The sequence below is a fragment of the Peromyscus leucopus genome, chromosome 9, assembly GCF_004664715.2.
Source record: "Peromyscus leucopus breed LL Stock chromosome 9, UCI_PerLeu_2.1, whole genome shotgun sequence".
NCBI lineage: Eukaryota > Metazoa > Chordata > Mammalia > Rodentia > Cricetidae > Peromyscus > Peromyscus leucopus.
Window position 1 is genome coordinate 72,997,374 of NC_051070.1, and position 12,906 is coordinate 73,010,279.

At 45.4% G+C, this 12,906-nt stretch overlaps 1 protein-coding gene across 2 annotated transcripts in view; it reads left to right on the plus strand.

Annotated features, from left to right (window-relative positions):
- The first annotated feature begins 5,256 nt into the window (after nucleotides 1-5,256).
- Nucleotides 5,257-12,906, plus strand: part of Tep1 (telomerase associated protein 1) — a 46,258-nt gene continuing 38,608 nt past the window's right edge. For both annotated transcript variants that reach the window (XM_028873541.2, XM_028873542.2), the window contains exons 1-5: nucleotides 5,257-5,418; nucleotides 7,202-7,780; nucleotides 9,490-9,675; nucleotides 10,685-10,819; nucleotides 12,689-12,850. In XM_028873541.2, coding sequence (XP_028729374.1) covers nucleotides 5,356-5,418; nucleotides 7,202-7,780; nucleotides 9,490-9,675; nucleotides 10,685-10,819; nucleotides 12,689-12,850 — 1,125 coding nt within the window. In that variant the 5' untranslated portion in view covers nucleotides 5,257-5,355. The remainder of the gene's footprint in view (nucleotides 5,419-7,201; nucleotides 7,781-9,489; nucleotides 9,676-10,684; nucleotides 10,820-12,688; nucleotides 12,851-12,906) is intronic.

Genomic DNA, 12,906 nt, shown 5'->3' on the forward strand with positions numbered 1-12,906 from the left:
CATAATTCAATCCATTGTTTTATATGCTAACTTAAAAAATAAATTTTAGAGGCTGGAGTTATGGCTCAGTGGTTAAGAGTGTGCACTGGCCGGGCGGTGGTGGCGCACGCCTTTAATCCCAGCACTCGGGAGGCAGAGCCAGGCGGATCTCTGTGAGTTCGAGGCCAGCCTGGGCTACCAAGTGAGTTCCAGGAAAGGCGCAAAGCTACACAGAGAAACCCTGTCTCGAAAAACCAAAAAAAAAAAAAAAAAAAGAGTGTGCACTGATCTTCCAGAGAGCCTGAGTTCTATCCCCAGTCCCCATGTCAGGTGACTCCTAACTGCCTGTGACTCCAGTTCCTCTACCTGACTCCAACACCTCTACCCTCCCCTTCTGAGGGCGCCCATACACATACTCCACACAGACACACTTGTACATGTTGTTAAAAGTAAGTCTAAAAAAAATAAAATTTAAAGTTGAGTGGTTCTCTAAGCACTTGAAAATAAAGAAAACATGGGATTGGGGAATTAAATGAATTCACGGTGGTGGAAAATGACAATGTCTCATGGGCTCTGAATAGTTACTTGATTGGTGAAACTCCTAATTCAGCAATGATAGTAAAGTAGAGAAAGAATAATTCAACTCAAAGAAGCTCCTGCTTGGGGAAGCAGTAAATGTGGGCAACGTACAGTTAGCACCATCCACTCCAAAGACAAGCTGAGACTGGACTTGGTGACCATCTTCTTACTTAAAAGTTTTCATTGTTCCAAGCAAAGACAAAGTTCTGTCCCCGACACCACCCCCCACCCCCACCCCCACCCCCCTACCCCCACCAGAAATGTCCTTATCATTCAGTCAATGACTGTCTCTGGAAACTGAGTTCGATTTTTAGTTTAGTTTTTGTTGTTGTTGGTATTTTTGTTTTGTTTTGTTTTGTTTTGGAAATAGGATCTCATGTAGCTCCAGCTGGCTTGGAGCTTGGTTTCAAACACACGGCAATTCTCTTGCTTCTGCCTCTGCCCTTGGATTACAGGCCTGTACTTAATGCCTGTCAAATTCTCAATGTATATACTTACAATTCAGGATGGAAGGTGTATTCCTTATTAAAGTTGTTAAATAAAAATTACAGGAAACCATTGTTTGGGATTAAGTTTCTATACTATGGCTCAACAGGCTAAAACTAAGCATGGAAATTGGTGTGGTAAGACCATGCCTATAATCCCACAGCACTGGGGATATAGAGGCAGGAGGATTCAAGTTCAAGGCCAGCCAGGCCTACATATTGATCAAGTTCCAGGACAACCAGGACTTCGTAGTAAGTAAGAATCTATCTTGAAGAGCCAAACCAACCGATCAAACAAATTTAAAAATCAATCAATCAATCAAACAAACAAACAAACAAAAGCCAAAAGCCCTCATGACATTAAACATTGAGCCGTTCACCTGAGTTGAGAAATTGGATTCCAGGCTGGTGGGCATAGGTCACCACCCAGTTTCAATTGCTGTGACAGGGACGGTTTCTTTGCTTTAACCCTTACAGGAAAGAAGGTACTCAAATCACTGGCTGTTAACCAATTGTTTGTCTATTGTTAGTCTCCCTGCTCAGCAGTGGTAAGGGAAGTAGCTGAAATGCCCAATCAGCCCTTTGTTCTTTTGTCTCTGCTTCCTTCCACGTTTCTGTCTAGGAAACCAATGTTTCCTGCTTAGCCTATAGGGATGGGCACTTTCTGAAGTGTTGCTCAATTCTAGAATCATGTCTATTAAGATCTTTAATGACCGAGGGTGTAGTATTGTTGTAGAGTGCTTGCTTACCATGCTTTCGGCCCTGAGTTGGACCCACAGCACCACCACTCCTAAAAAAGAAAGAAGGTCCTAGATGGGGTCTCCTCTTATTTCCCTTTTCTCACTAGGTCTCTTGTGATGGCTATCCTTTTTTAAATAAGATATTTATTTACTTTGATTTAGATGCATGAGTGTTTTGCCTGAATGTATGCAATGGACCACATGAGTGCATTGCCCGAGGAAGCCAGAAGAGGGATTCAGATTCTCTGGAACTGCATTTACAATGATTAGCCACCATGTAGGTGCTGAGAATCAAACCCTAGTCTCCAGCAAGAGCAGCCTCAGTGCTTTTAACTGCTGAGCCATGTGATGAGTATTCTTGGTTGTCAACTTGACACCTGTGGGAAGAGAGAATCTCAAATGAGGAACTGACCTGATCAAATTAGCCCATGGACATGTCTGTGGGGCATACTATTATTATTATTATTATTATTATTATTATATTATTATTATTATTATTATTATTATTTAATTGATGAGGAGAGCTAAGGCCACCATGGATGGTACTACCCTTGGGCAGGTGGGCCTGGGATGTATAAGAAAGTTGGCTGAGCAGAAGCAGGAAGGCAGCCAGTAAGCAGCGTTCCTCTATTGTTTCTACCTTGACTTTCTGAGATGTAAGAGGAAATAAACCCTTTCTTTCCCAAGTTGTTTTGGTCTGCTCTCTCTCTCTCTCTCTCTCTCTCTCTCTCTCTCTCTCTCTCTCTCTCTCTCTCTCCCCAATCAAAGTTTCCCCTCCCTCCTCTCCTCCCATTCCCTCTCCTCCACCCCCAATCCACTCCTCCTCTGTTTCTGTTCAGAAAGGGGCAGGCTTCCCATGGGTGTCAACAAAGCATGGCATATCAAGTTGCAGTGAGACTAAACACCTCCCCTTGTATTAAGGCTGGGCAAGGCAACCCAGTATGAGGAATTGGTTCCCAAGAGCTAGTCCAAACATTAGAGACAGCCCCTGCTCCCACTGTTAGGAGTCCCATAAATAGACCAAGCTACACAGCTGTCACATATATGTAGAGGGCCTAGGTCAGTCCCATGCAGGCTCCCTGGTTGTTAGTTCAGACTCTGTGAGTTCCTGGGTCAGGTTAGTTGTTTTTGTGAATTTTTTGGTAATGTCCTTGACCCTTCTGGCTCCTACAATCCTCCCTCCCTCTCTTCTGAGGATTCCTTCAGCTCGGCCTAATGTTTGGCTTTGGGTTTCTGCATCTGCTTCCATTTCTTACTGGATGAAGGCCCTCTGATGATGACTGGGGTAGTCACCAATCTGAACAGAGATGACCAGTTCAGGCTACGTATCCACTATTGCTAGGAGTCATAGCTAGTATCATCCTTGAAGATTTGTGGGAGTTTCCCTTGCATCAGATTTCTACCTGATCCCAAAATGCCCCTCTTTCCAGTCATCATTTTCAGAACTCTCCCCCTCTGTCCACCCTCCAACCTGATCCCTCAAGTTCCCATGTATCCCCCCGCCCCCACCAGTCTACCCAGGACCACTCTTGGGCATATACCCAAAGGATGTTCAATCATACAAGGACACTTGCTCAACTATGTTCATAGCAGCTTTATTCGTAATAGCCAGAACCTGAAAACAACCTACATGCCCCTCAACCGAAGAATGGATAAAGAAAATGTGGTACATATACAATTACTCAGCTGTTAAAAACAGTGACATCAGGGAATTTGAAGGCTATTGGATGGAACTAGAAAAAAACCATCCTGAATGAGGTAACCCAGACCCAGAAAGACAAACATGATCTGTACTCACTCTAAGTGGCTATTAGCTGTAAGTAAAGGATAACCATGCTACAATCTACAGACCCAGAGAGGCTAGGTAACAAGGAAGGCCCAAGGAGGGGAGGGGGTGAAATGGATCTCCCCGGGAAGGGGAAATAGAACAGTTTTATTTTTTTTATTAAATCACAGCAACAGAAAGTAAAATAGACAACCCATTCTAGTAACCTTGCATAGCCACTTCTTTTAGATTTTTGAGGTCTCCTCACTAGAGTCAGCAAACTCATCTCCTTTCTCTATAGAGAGATTTTCATTGAGACTGGGAATTGATGTGGGTGGTACTGCACACTAGGGATGTTTTTACACACTTGTTCTCTGTGTGTGTGCGCGCACACACACAGAGAGAGCGAGAGAGAGTGAGAGAGTGAGAGAGAGAGAGAGAGAGAGAGAGAGAGAGAGAGAGAGAGATTTCCCACAGTCAGGCTTATTTTTGGCATTTAATATTTAATAGGTGGGACCCAAGATTGCTAGACATTTAGAAATTGTGCAGAGCACTTCCACAGTGAGGGGTATTCTTATACTTACGACTTTGAATGATTCTGCCAGTCTTTCATGTTGATTAAAAATCCACTGAAATGATTATTTATCTTCAGGGGTTTTTGTATTTTTAATTTAGAGACAAATGTTCCTTAGGTAAACTGGGTGGTATTTGGGATCCTCCTGCTGTACCCTCTAAAATCTCTGAAATTATAGGGGTGTAAGTGGTTTAAATATGAAACAGATTTGTCTTTTTCACCTTGTGTTTATGAGTGTTTTGCCTCCATGTACGTGCATGCCGGGTACTTTCGAGCATCATTGGTAACTGGAATTACCAATGGCTGTGTGGCACGATGTGGGTCCTGGGAACTGAACCTGGGTCTTCTGCAAAAACAAGATCTCTTAATTTCTGAGCTATCAGAGGCAGGTGGATCTCTGTGAGTTAGAGGCCAGCTTAGTTTACATAGTGAGTTCCAGGACAGCTAGGGCTACATAGAGAGACCTTCTCTCAAAGCAAAACAAAACAAAACTCCCAAAACAAACAAACAAAAATGTTTATTATCCCAGGTATTTTGCCACAGTAACAAAAAGATAACCAAAATGACGGCTCAGTTACCATGGGTGGAGTTAACTCCACGATCTTCCTGCCTGAGTCTTCTGAGTACTGGGATTAAACGTGTGTGCCACCATTCCGGATGTATCATAGCTTCAGTTGACAATCTCCTGACTCTATTGCTTTTGGCCGGGGGCAAAGCAGTTCATGGATGGGGTGGGGTGGGGTGGCAATCACTGGCAGAGGAAACTTCACTTCCAGGGTGGATGGGGGGAAAGAAAAGGGAGAGAAGGGATCTGACTTTCATAGTCTCTTCAAGGGCACACGCTCAAGAGATTTAACCACCTCCCCATAGCTGCCCAAACTGGCAGTCATACTTTTATCACATAAGCCTTGGGGGGATTTTTAAGATACGCAATACCATCAGAACATGACTGTGTTGGCTAGGGATGCAGTACAGTTAGTAAAGCTGGCCTGGCCCTGAGTATGAATCAGGGGAAACGTACAAACCAACCCGGGCGTGGTTCGCACAAGCCTGCAATCCCAGCCTTGGCGACTACACGCCCCGCAGCAGCCCCGCCCTCAGCCCCGCCCAGGTCACTGCCCGGCCCGCCCCCAGCCCAGCCTCTCCCTTGCGCCTCCGTAGGGTGCCGGTGTCCTTCCAGTTCCCTGTTCCCAACCTCTCCACTGGCTGACCCAGGCCGCTTTCTGCTTTCTGATGCCTGTTGCGACGAACCAACGCGCCCCTCCTTGTGCACAGCTTTTCCAGTCCCGAGCGCAGGTAGAGAGCCCTGGCTGAGACCTGTGTGTGTGGCTGGACTCTGGGAAGGGCCTCCGGGCCAGCGCAGTGCAGCCGCCTAGTCCTTCCGGGCACCCAAGGGTGTGTGTGGGGGAGGTGGGGGGTAGGTGCCTTTTGCCTTAAGTGCTCCGAGAAGGAATGTGTGTCACAAACGAGGTGTGTTGTGAGCACTGTTAGCCACAGCATCTCGCTAGATTGTCCACCACGCTTAACAGAGAGGTGGACGCTAAGGTGCTAACACAGCAGGCCTTCACGACATCCTGAGACCTGGATAACGTCTGAAGTGTTGGCCCCAGTTGTGAGGCCAGAGAAAAGGGGCGGGAGGTAGACGTGGAGGCAGATATACATACTTGTATATTAACAGAAAGTGAATGCTAGTATAAAACTGCCAAGAGGAGTTGTCTCTGAGACCTGGGGGAAGAACTAAGTTTTCCGATTCGGTTCATCTGAATCTCCATAAACTCCAGGGAGGAGAAAAATTAACAAGCCTTTGTTTTTCCGTTAACTTAATTTTTATTTTATTTTAGTTTTTTTATTTTTGTTTATTTTATTTTTATTTTTGTTTTTCAGTCTTGGATTATGTGGTTGGATGGTGTGGTTGTGTATGTCTTTAATCCCAGCACTGGGGAGGCAGAGGCAGGTGGTTCTCTGTGAGTTGAAGGCCAGCCTGGTCTATATCATAGTTCCAGGTCAGCCAGACCTACATAGTGAGACCTTGTCTCAACAACAAATAAATAAACAAACAAGAAAATAAATAAAATATAAGATTAATTCTGAGATTCATTATTACTCCTTGTGTGTGGGGTGTACGTGTGTACACATGCTTGTGTGTATATACAAGAGTATAAACAAGTACAGAGGCCCTTGGCACATCAGGTGTTGTACTCTATGGCTTCCCATCTTACTGTGGTAGGCTGGCTGGCCAGCTTGCTGTACGAATCCTCCTGTAGACACTTTATCAGCTGACCTATCTTCCTAGCTCCTCACCCTGTTTGGACAAAATCTCCTATATTCCAGGGTGGCTTTGATCTTTTAACCTGCTAGGTAGCCAAGGATGACCTTGAACTCCTGATCCTCCTGCCTCTGCCTCTGAGAGGACAGGTGTGTGCCATACCTCCCCTTTTGCTCCCCCCCCCCCGCCGACCCCCAGTACAGAGACAGGAGGGGAATAAGCCGGACACATTTTCTTTTGAGGAAGGGTGTTTCCCTGTAGCTCCCATGGACCTGGAATTTTCTGTGCAGCCAGGCTGGTCTTTCTCATGCACTCCTCTTCAGCTGGGGTTCCAGGCAGGTCACCACCAGGCCAGGCTTTCTTTTCCCTCTAAGCTTTGCCTTTTCCCCACCTTGTTTCCTTAGAATTCACCCTGAATGAATTAAAAGGGTGGGGGGCAATAAGATGGCTCAGTGGCTGAAAGTCTTTGCCGTGTGATCCTGACCACCTGAGTTCACTCCCTGATCCCATGGTGGTAGGAAAGAACCAATTCCCAAGGGTTGTCCTCTGACCTCACACATCCTGTGACATGTGTGCCTGAACTTGTACATACACCTCTCCCTGCAACACATACATACACATGCACACACACAATAATAATTATTAATAATCATCATAATCTAATTTTAAAAAGAAATAAGAATATTGCTTGTTCTTTGCCTATTTAAAAAGAAATAAAAATATTGCTTGTTCTTTGCCTATCACTGGCACAAACAGATGAATATGGAGTTGGTATGTTTCTAATGTAACTCACCCCCTGTTCTTTCCCTCTAGGCATATGTTGGTTGTGCTGAAGCTATGGAGAAACTCTGTGGGCATGTGCCTGTCCACTCAGACATCCTCTCCTTGGAGAACCAATGCCTGACCATGCTCCCTGACCTCCAGCCCCTGGAAAAACTACATGGATGTACATCTGTCCATCCAGACATTCTCTCCTTGGAGAACCGGTGCCTGACCATGCTCCCTGACCTCCAGCCCCTGGAGAAACTGCATGGACATACATCTGTCCACCCAGACATCCTTTCCTTGGAGAACCGGTGCCTGTCTATGCTTCCTGACCTCCAACCCCTGGAAAAACTGCATGGACATATGTCTAGTCACTCAGACGTCCTGTCTTTGGAGAACCGATGTCTAGCTACCCTGTCCACTGTAAAGAGCACTGTATCTACCAGCCCCCTACTTCATGTATCTCACAAGATGCAAGATGTGTGTAGCCCACACACTAGCAGTTGTCTGTTCCCTGAGCCTCCTTCTAAGAAGGTTCCGTGTTTCTCTGACAATCTAGACCTTCCAACTTGTTCCAGGGCTCCGAAATCCATCTCGGCTACTACTCAAGTTCAAGAAGCAGCTTTGGTAATTGTCTTTGGATGCTGATCTTGACTTCTAGCCGAATCTGTTATGTTGTTATCACTAGGTTTCAGTGCCTTAGTTTCCTTCTCTGATGACCTGTGTCTAGGGAACTTCTCTCAGAGCATTTTTTTTTTAAAGATTTATTTATTTATTTTGTATACAGCATGTATGACCAGAAGAGGGCACCAGATCTCATTACAGATGGTTGTGAGCCACCATGTGGTTGCTGGGAATTGAACTCAGGTCCTCTGGAAGAGCAGTCAGTGCTCTTAACCTCTGAGCCATCTCTCCAGCCCTCTCTCAGAGCATTTTTGGTTCTTTTGGACAGTTCTAGGAACTGAACTTATAGGCATGAACATGGTGGGTAGGTGCTCTACTACTGAACTACATCTCCGGTCTCTCATGGCCTTTTCTGAGTTAGTCTTTACCTTAGGGCTGTCCTCACTGGCATCTTTATTCTTATCAAGTATCTAGTACAGAGATTCTAGGCCCTTGTCTTTAAGAAAGCCTGTGATCAGGAAGAACGCCAGCATAATTATGACCACAGAGTTAGCTGGGTGCGTCCAAGGTTACACACGCAGTATATCTACTATGCCAGAACTCACTTCCTTGTATACTTGTGTGCTAACACATGTCCATTCAACAGATCCATATAAGCACATTTAGTATGTAGATCAGAACTGGCAGACAGGAACACATTTCCTCTGTGAACACTTGGGGGAAAGTTTACCTGAATCTTATGGCGTCTCTGTTAACTATGAAGTATGCAGCCTTAGGCAAAGCTAATAATATCCCCTCTGGAGCTTTAATTTCCCCATCTTTCAAATCAAGCCGGTAAAAAGAAGCTTCACAAAGTTCTGGTTCAAAGTGCAACTGCTGTTACCCTGCTGTGATTTAGGGCTTTGCAATTTGTAGAGTCAAACATAACATTATTCCATTGAGTTTTCCAACAGTCCTATCAGGAGGTAGTAGTGAATGAAGAAGCTTTTTACTTATGAGGCATTGATATGGGGCTTGACATTCTTCTGACTCAGAAAACACAGCACTGCATTTAGAAGGTATATGAGAGGCCTTGGGCTCCCAGACTGGCAGTCATGTGATGGCAGTGTGGAAGTGCTGGTAGCCGTGTGTGTGTGTGTGTGTGTGTGTGTGTGTGTGTGTGTGTGTGTGTAGGGGAGGGGGCGGAGTCTCAGGTGACGATTGCGGTTCAGAATGGGATGTTTCCATGAGATAAACACATTACCTTACAGGCAGTGGGGAGTCTCCCCACACCCAATTCAACCATGTCAGATGTCAGAGACAGCAACAGCAAGCATACAAAGCCAGAGCAGAAGCAAAAGATGTTCCAGGGCCTGTGGTCTTGGAGGCCTTGCCTAACCAAGAATTATCCCCCAGAGGGTTGCCTCCTGGCAGGGCGACACACTGAACCTCAACTGTCACCTGTTGTGCCCTGCATGCTCCCCCGCCCCCCCAAACATGGTACCAGCAAGGAAGAGTGCAGAGCATCTGGACAAAAATCTTAGAAGCCTGCATAGAGTAAGTCAGTGTGAAAAAGAGTACCAAGCTAGAGACAGGGCTGACCCGTGTGGGGGTGCAGGCAGGGGGTTTATTAGTTTAGAGATGTGGACCTTCCCTGTCTCTGGGAGACACTTCCGATCCCACTTTGAGGGCTGTGAGCACACGGTGTGATTTCTAACTGCCACTGTTTCTAGGGTCAGTGGCACTTCTCAGAAGACAAGAAAGTGCAGGAAGAGAAAGAGAGAGGACAAGTCCAAATGCCTCTCTATAGTCTAAGCCTGGGAGAGGAAGAGGAGCTGGATGCACCCATCCTGAAACTCACATCTGGAGACTTGGAATCTTATCCCGAAACCACTGACCGGGTCCTCCAGGAAAAGAAGGTAAAACCTGGGACGTTGGTGGTCGAGGGAATGGTGAGGATGGAGACCGGAACCAGGGCTTCTCCCTAGGAAGGTGGCAGAGGGGACATGATCCTGTTCTTATTTCCTATTTATTTTTTGTTTGTTTGTTTTGTTTTGGTGTTTTTTTTTTTTTTGAGACAGGGTTTCTCCATGTAGTTTTGGTGCCTGCCCTGGATCTCACTCTGTAGACCAGGCTGGCCTCAAACTCACAGAGATCCGCCTGGCTCTGCCTCCCGAGTGCTGGGATTAAATGCGTGCGCCACCACCGTCCGGCTCTTCCCTGTTTCTTCTTCTTCTTCTTTTTTTTTTAATTTATTCATTTATTATGTACACAGAAGAGGGCGCAGATCTCATTACAGATGGTTGTGAGTCACCATGTGGGTGCTGGGAATTGAACTCAGGTCCTCTGGAAGAGCAGCCGGTGCTCTTAACCTCTGAGCCATCTCTCCAGCCCCTGTTTCCTACTTCTTAATTCATTTGTCCAACCTGTCAGTTGAATAGACATCTCTCTGAACCTGGAGTCCATTCTTTCTGTGTTTTTGTTTTTAATGCCTGTTGAGTATTTGTCTGCTTGTGTAGACATTCAGTGTGTCTTGTGCTTGTGGAGGTCAGAAAGGATCTCAGATCCCTTTCCGTATGGTGGCACACGACTTTCAGTCCGAGTGCATGGGAGGCAGAGGCAGATGGATCTCTGGGAATTTGAAGCCAGCCTGGTCTATAATACTGAGTTCTAGCGAGGGCTACAAACTGAGACTCTGCCTCCTCCCCCTAAAAAAACGTTGCATCCTCTGGAGCTGGAGTTAAAGGAAGTCATGAGCCACCATGTGGGTCCTAGGAACTAAACCTGGGTCCTCTGCAAGGGCAGCCAGTGCTCTTAACCACTGAGGCATTCATTCCTCCAGCCCCTCTGTCCTTGATTGCACATGTTGGCCTGTTCTGTGTAGATCCTTATTTGCTCCCCCTTTCTTCTGTGCTGCCCAATTCTTAGATGGCTCTCTTGACCTTACTGTGCTCTGCCCTGGCCTCACATATAAATGTAAAAGATGCATCTGACCGTACCCGTGCATCCATCCTTGAAGTCTGTAGTGAGCTGGCCCCCTTGGAACCTGAGTTCATCCTGAAGGTATTGTGGTATGAAGGAATGGGGAGAAGAGGGAAGCTGGGAGATATTAATGCGGTTATGATATGAAGAGCTGGTAACTGGCTCCTTGTAGGGGTGGAACGCATGTTTGCTCAGGAAGGGAGCAAGATGTCTGAGTGAGTCTGGGACCTAATCCCGGGGTTCTGTGGAGTGGAGAACGATGAGATGGGGGGAAGTATACTAGGATTGGGTTTGTACAAGCTAAATGCACAGTGCTAGGCTGTGGGAGTCTTGTTAACATGATGAAACTTGGATCTGGTTCCAAGACAGTAAAACACTTCCCCAAATATCGTGTGTGGAGTCGATAATGGGTGTTTCAGAAGCAGAGAAGAGGCATGTTCTAGGTTCATTCTGTTGCTGTGATAAGTCACTCTAACCAAAAGCAATTTAGGGAGGGAAAGGGATTTTTTTCTTATACTTCCAGGTCACAATCCATTATTGAGGAAGGTTAGTGCAGGAACTTGAGGTAGGAACCATGGAAGAAGCCTGCTTGCTAGCCTACACGGGCTCATGCTTAGCTTTCTTTTCTTTTCTTTCTTTTTTGTTTTTCATTTTTACTTTTATTTAATGTAACAAGAATATGCATATGTATATGTATACATAGAGCTCAAAGGATTGTCACAAAAGGAACACAGTTGTTTAATCTGGCTAATTAACTCCTGAAACAGAACCTCACCACAGTCTCTCCCAGAACCTCCTGCAGACCCAGTCCCTGTCACTTCCTCCTTCAGTAAAAACAGCCACTGCCCTTAGAGAAGTGGCCCAGTAAGGAAAAAGCAGCCCTGAGTTGGATCCTCCTTGCTTGGGGGAAAGGGATGGGGCCAGTTAGTATACTCACTTCAAACACTGATTCTCAGTGTCACATAGAGAGAGAATTATACTGTGGGCTTTTCTGGGGAAGGAGGGCAATATTTTGCCAACATTGTAACGTTGATTCACAGTGTTGCTTACAACTGAAGCTTGCTGTTGTTGTAAGGTAGACTATATACCACAGCTTATCTATGCTACACTTCAGTAGTGAATTATTTGTACTTCTAGGCCATCACCAATAATGTTGTTATGAACACACATGCCATTTCAGTGTACACGTACAAGCACTTTTATTGTGTATTTTTGCACCAAGATTTAAAATTTCAGATGCTGATCAACCATAATTCAAAAGTATTTATACCAATTTTAACTCTTTAACTAGCTTTCTTATACAGTTCAGGATGACCTGCCTGGGGATAGTACCACCCATAGTGGGTGGGCCCTCCTTCACCAATTAGAAATTAAGACAAATCTCCCCCAGCCATGCCCATGGGCCAGTCTGATCTAGGGCGGAAATGTTTTTATGGGGCTTTGGAAGACAACAGGTTTAATCAGCATTTTGAACCCTGGGTAAGCTTTTTTTTTTTTTTTTAAGTTATAGTACTTTTACTTAGAAATAATCTTGATAGATAGTGAGTATCTGACTTAATATAATTTAGCATAATTCTGAGGCTGAAAGTCACCAAAAAGACTTCAGAAACTGCCTTCAGGAAGATCATAACTAGTTATCAGCTTGTTAATTTCTCTCTTAACTTCTTTACAACACATCTCTGTTGCAATTGGTAAGTTTTTGATAGATGCGGGCATGAAGGATCTTCCAAATAAAGTCTGGTTGACTTAGAAGATGGTCAGTAGACTGAGATGATGCTTGCACTTTATATTTTGTGGGTGTTGTGGGGTGCTCAGGAAAGCTTTGGTTTTATACTGACAGATTCAATGAGCAAGCTATGGTTTGGTTTTATACTGACAGATTCAATGAGCAAGGGCATGGAGCTATGAGATAAGTGACCTGCATGCCAACCTTCTCACCCTCCACCCTAGGCATCTCTGTATGCTAGGCAGCAGCTTAACATCCGGGAATTAGCCAATGCAGTTTTGGCTATAGCTGCCTTCTTGCCCGCCTGCCGCCCCCACGTGCGACGGTATTACTCTGCCATTGTTCACCTGCCCTCCGACTGGATCCAAGTAGCCGAGTTCTATCAGGTATGGTGTCTAGTACCCTGCACTTTGACCTTCACGGTCTTCGCTTGTTTGTTTGT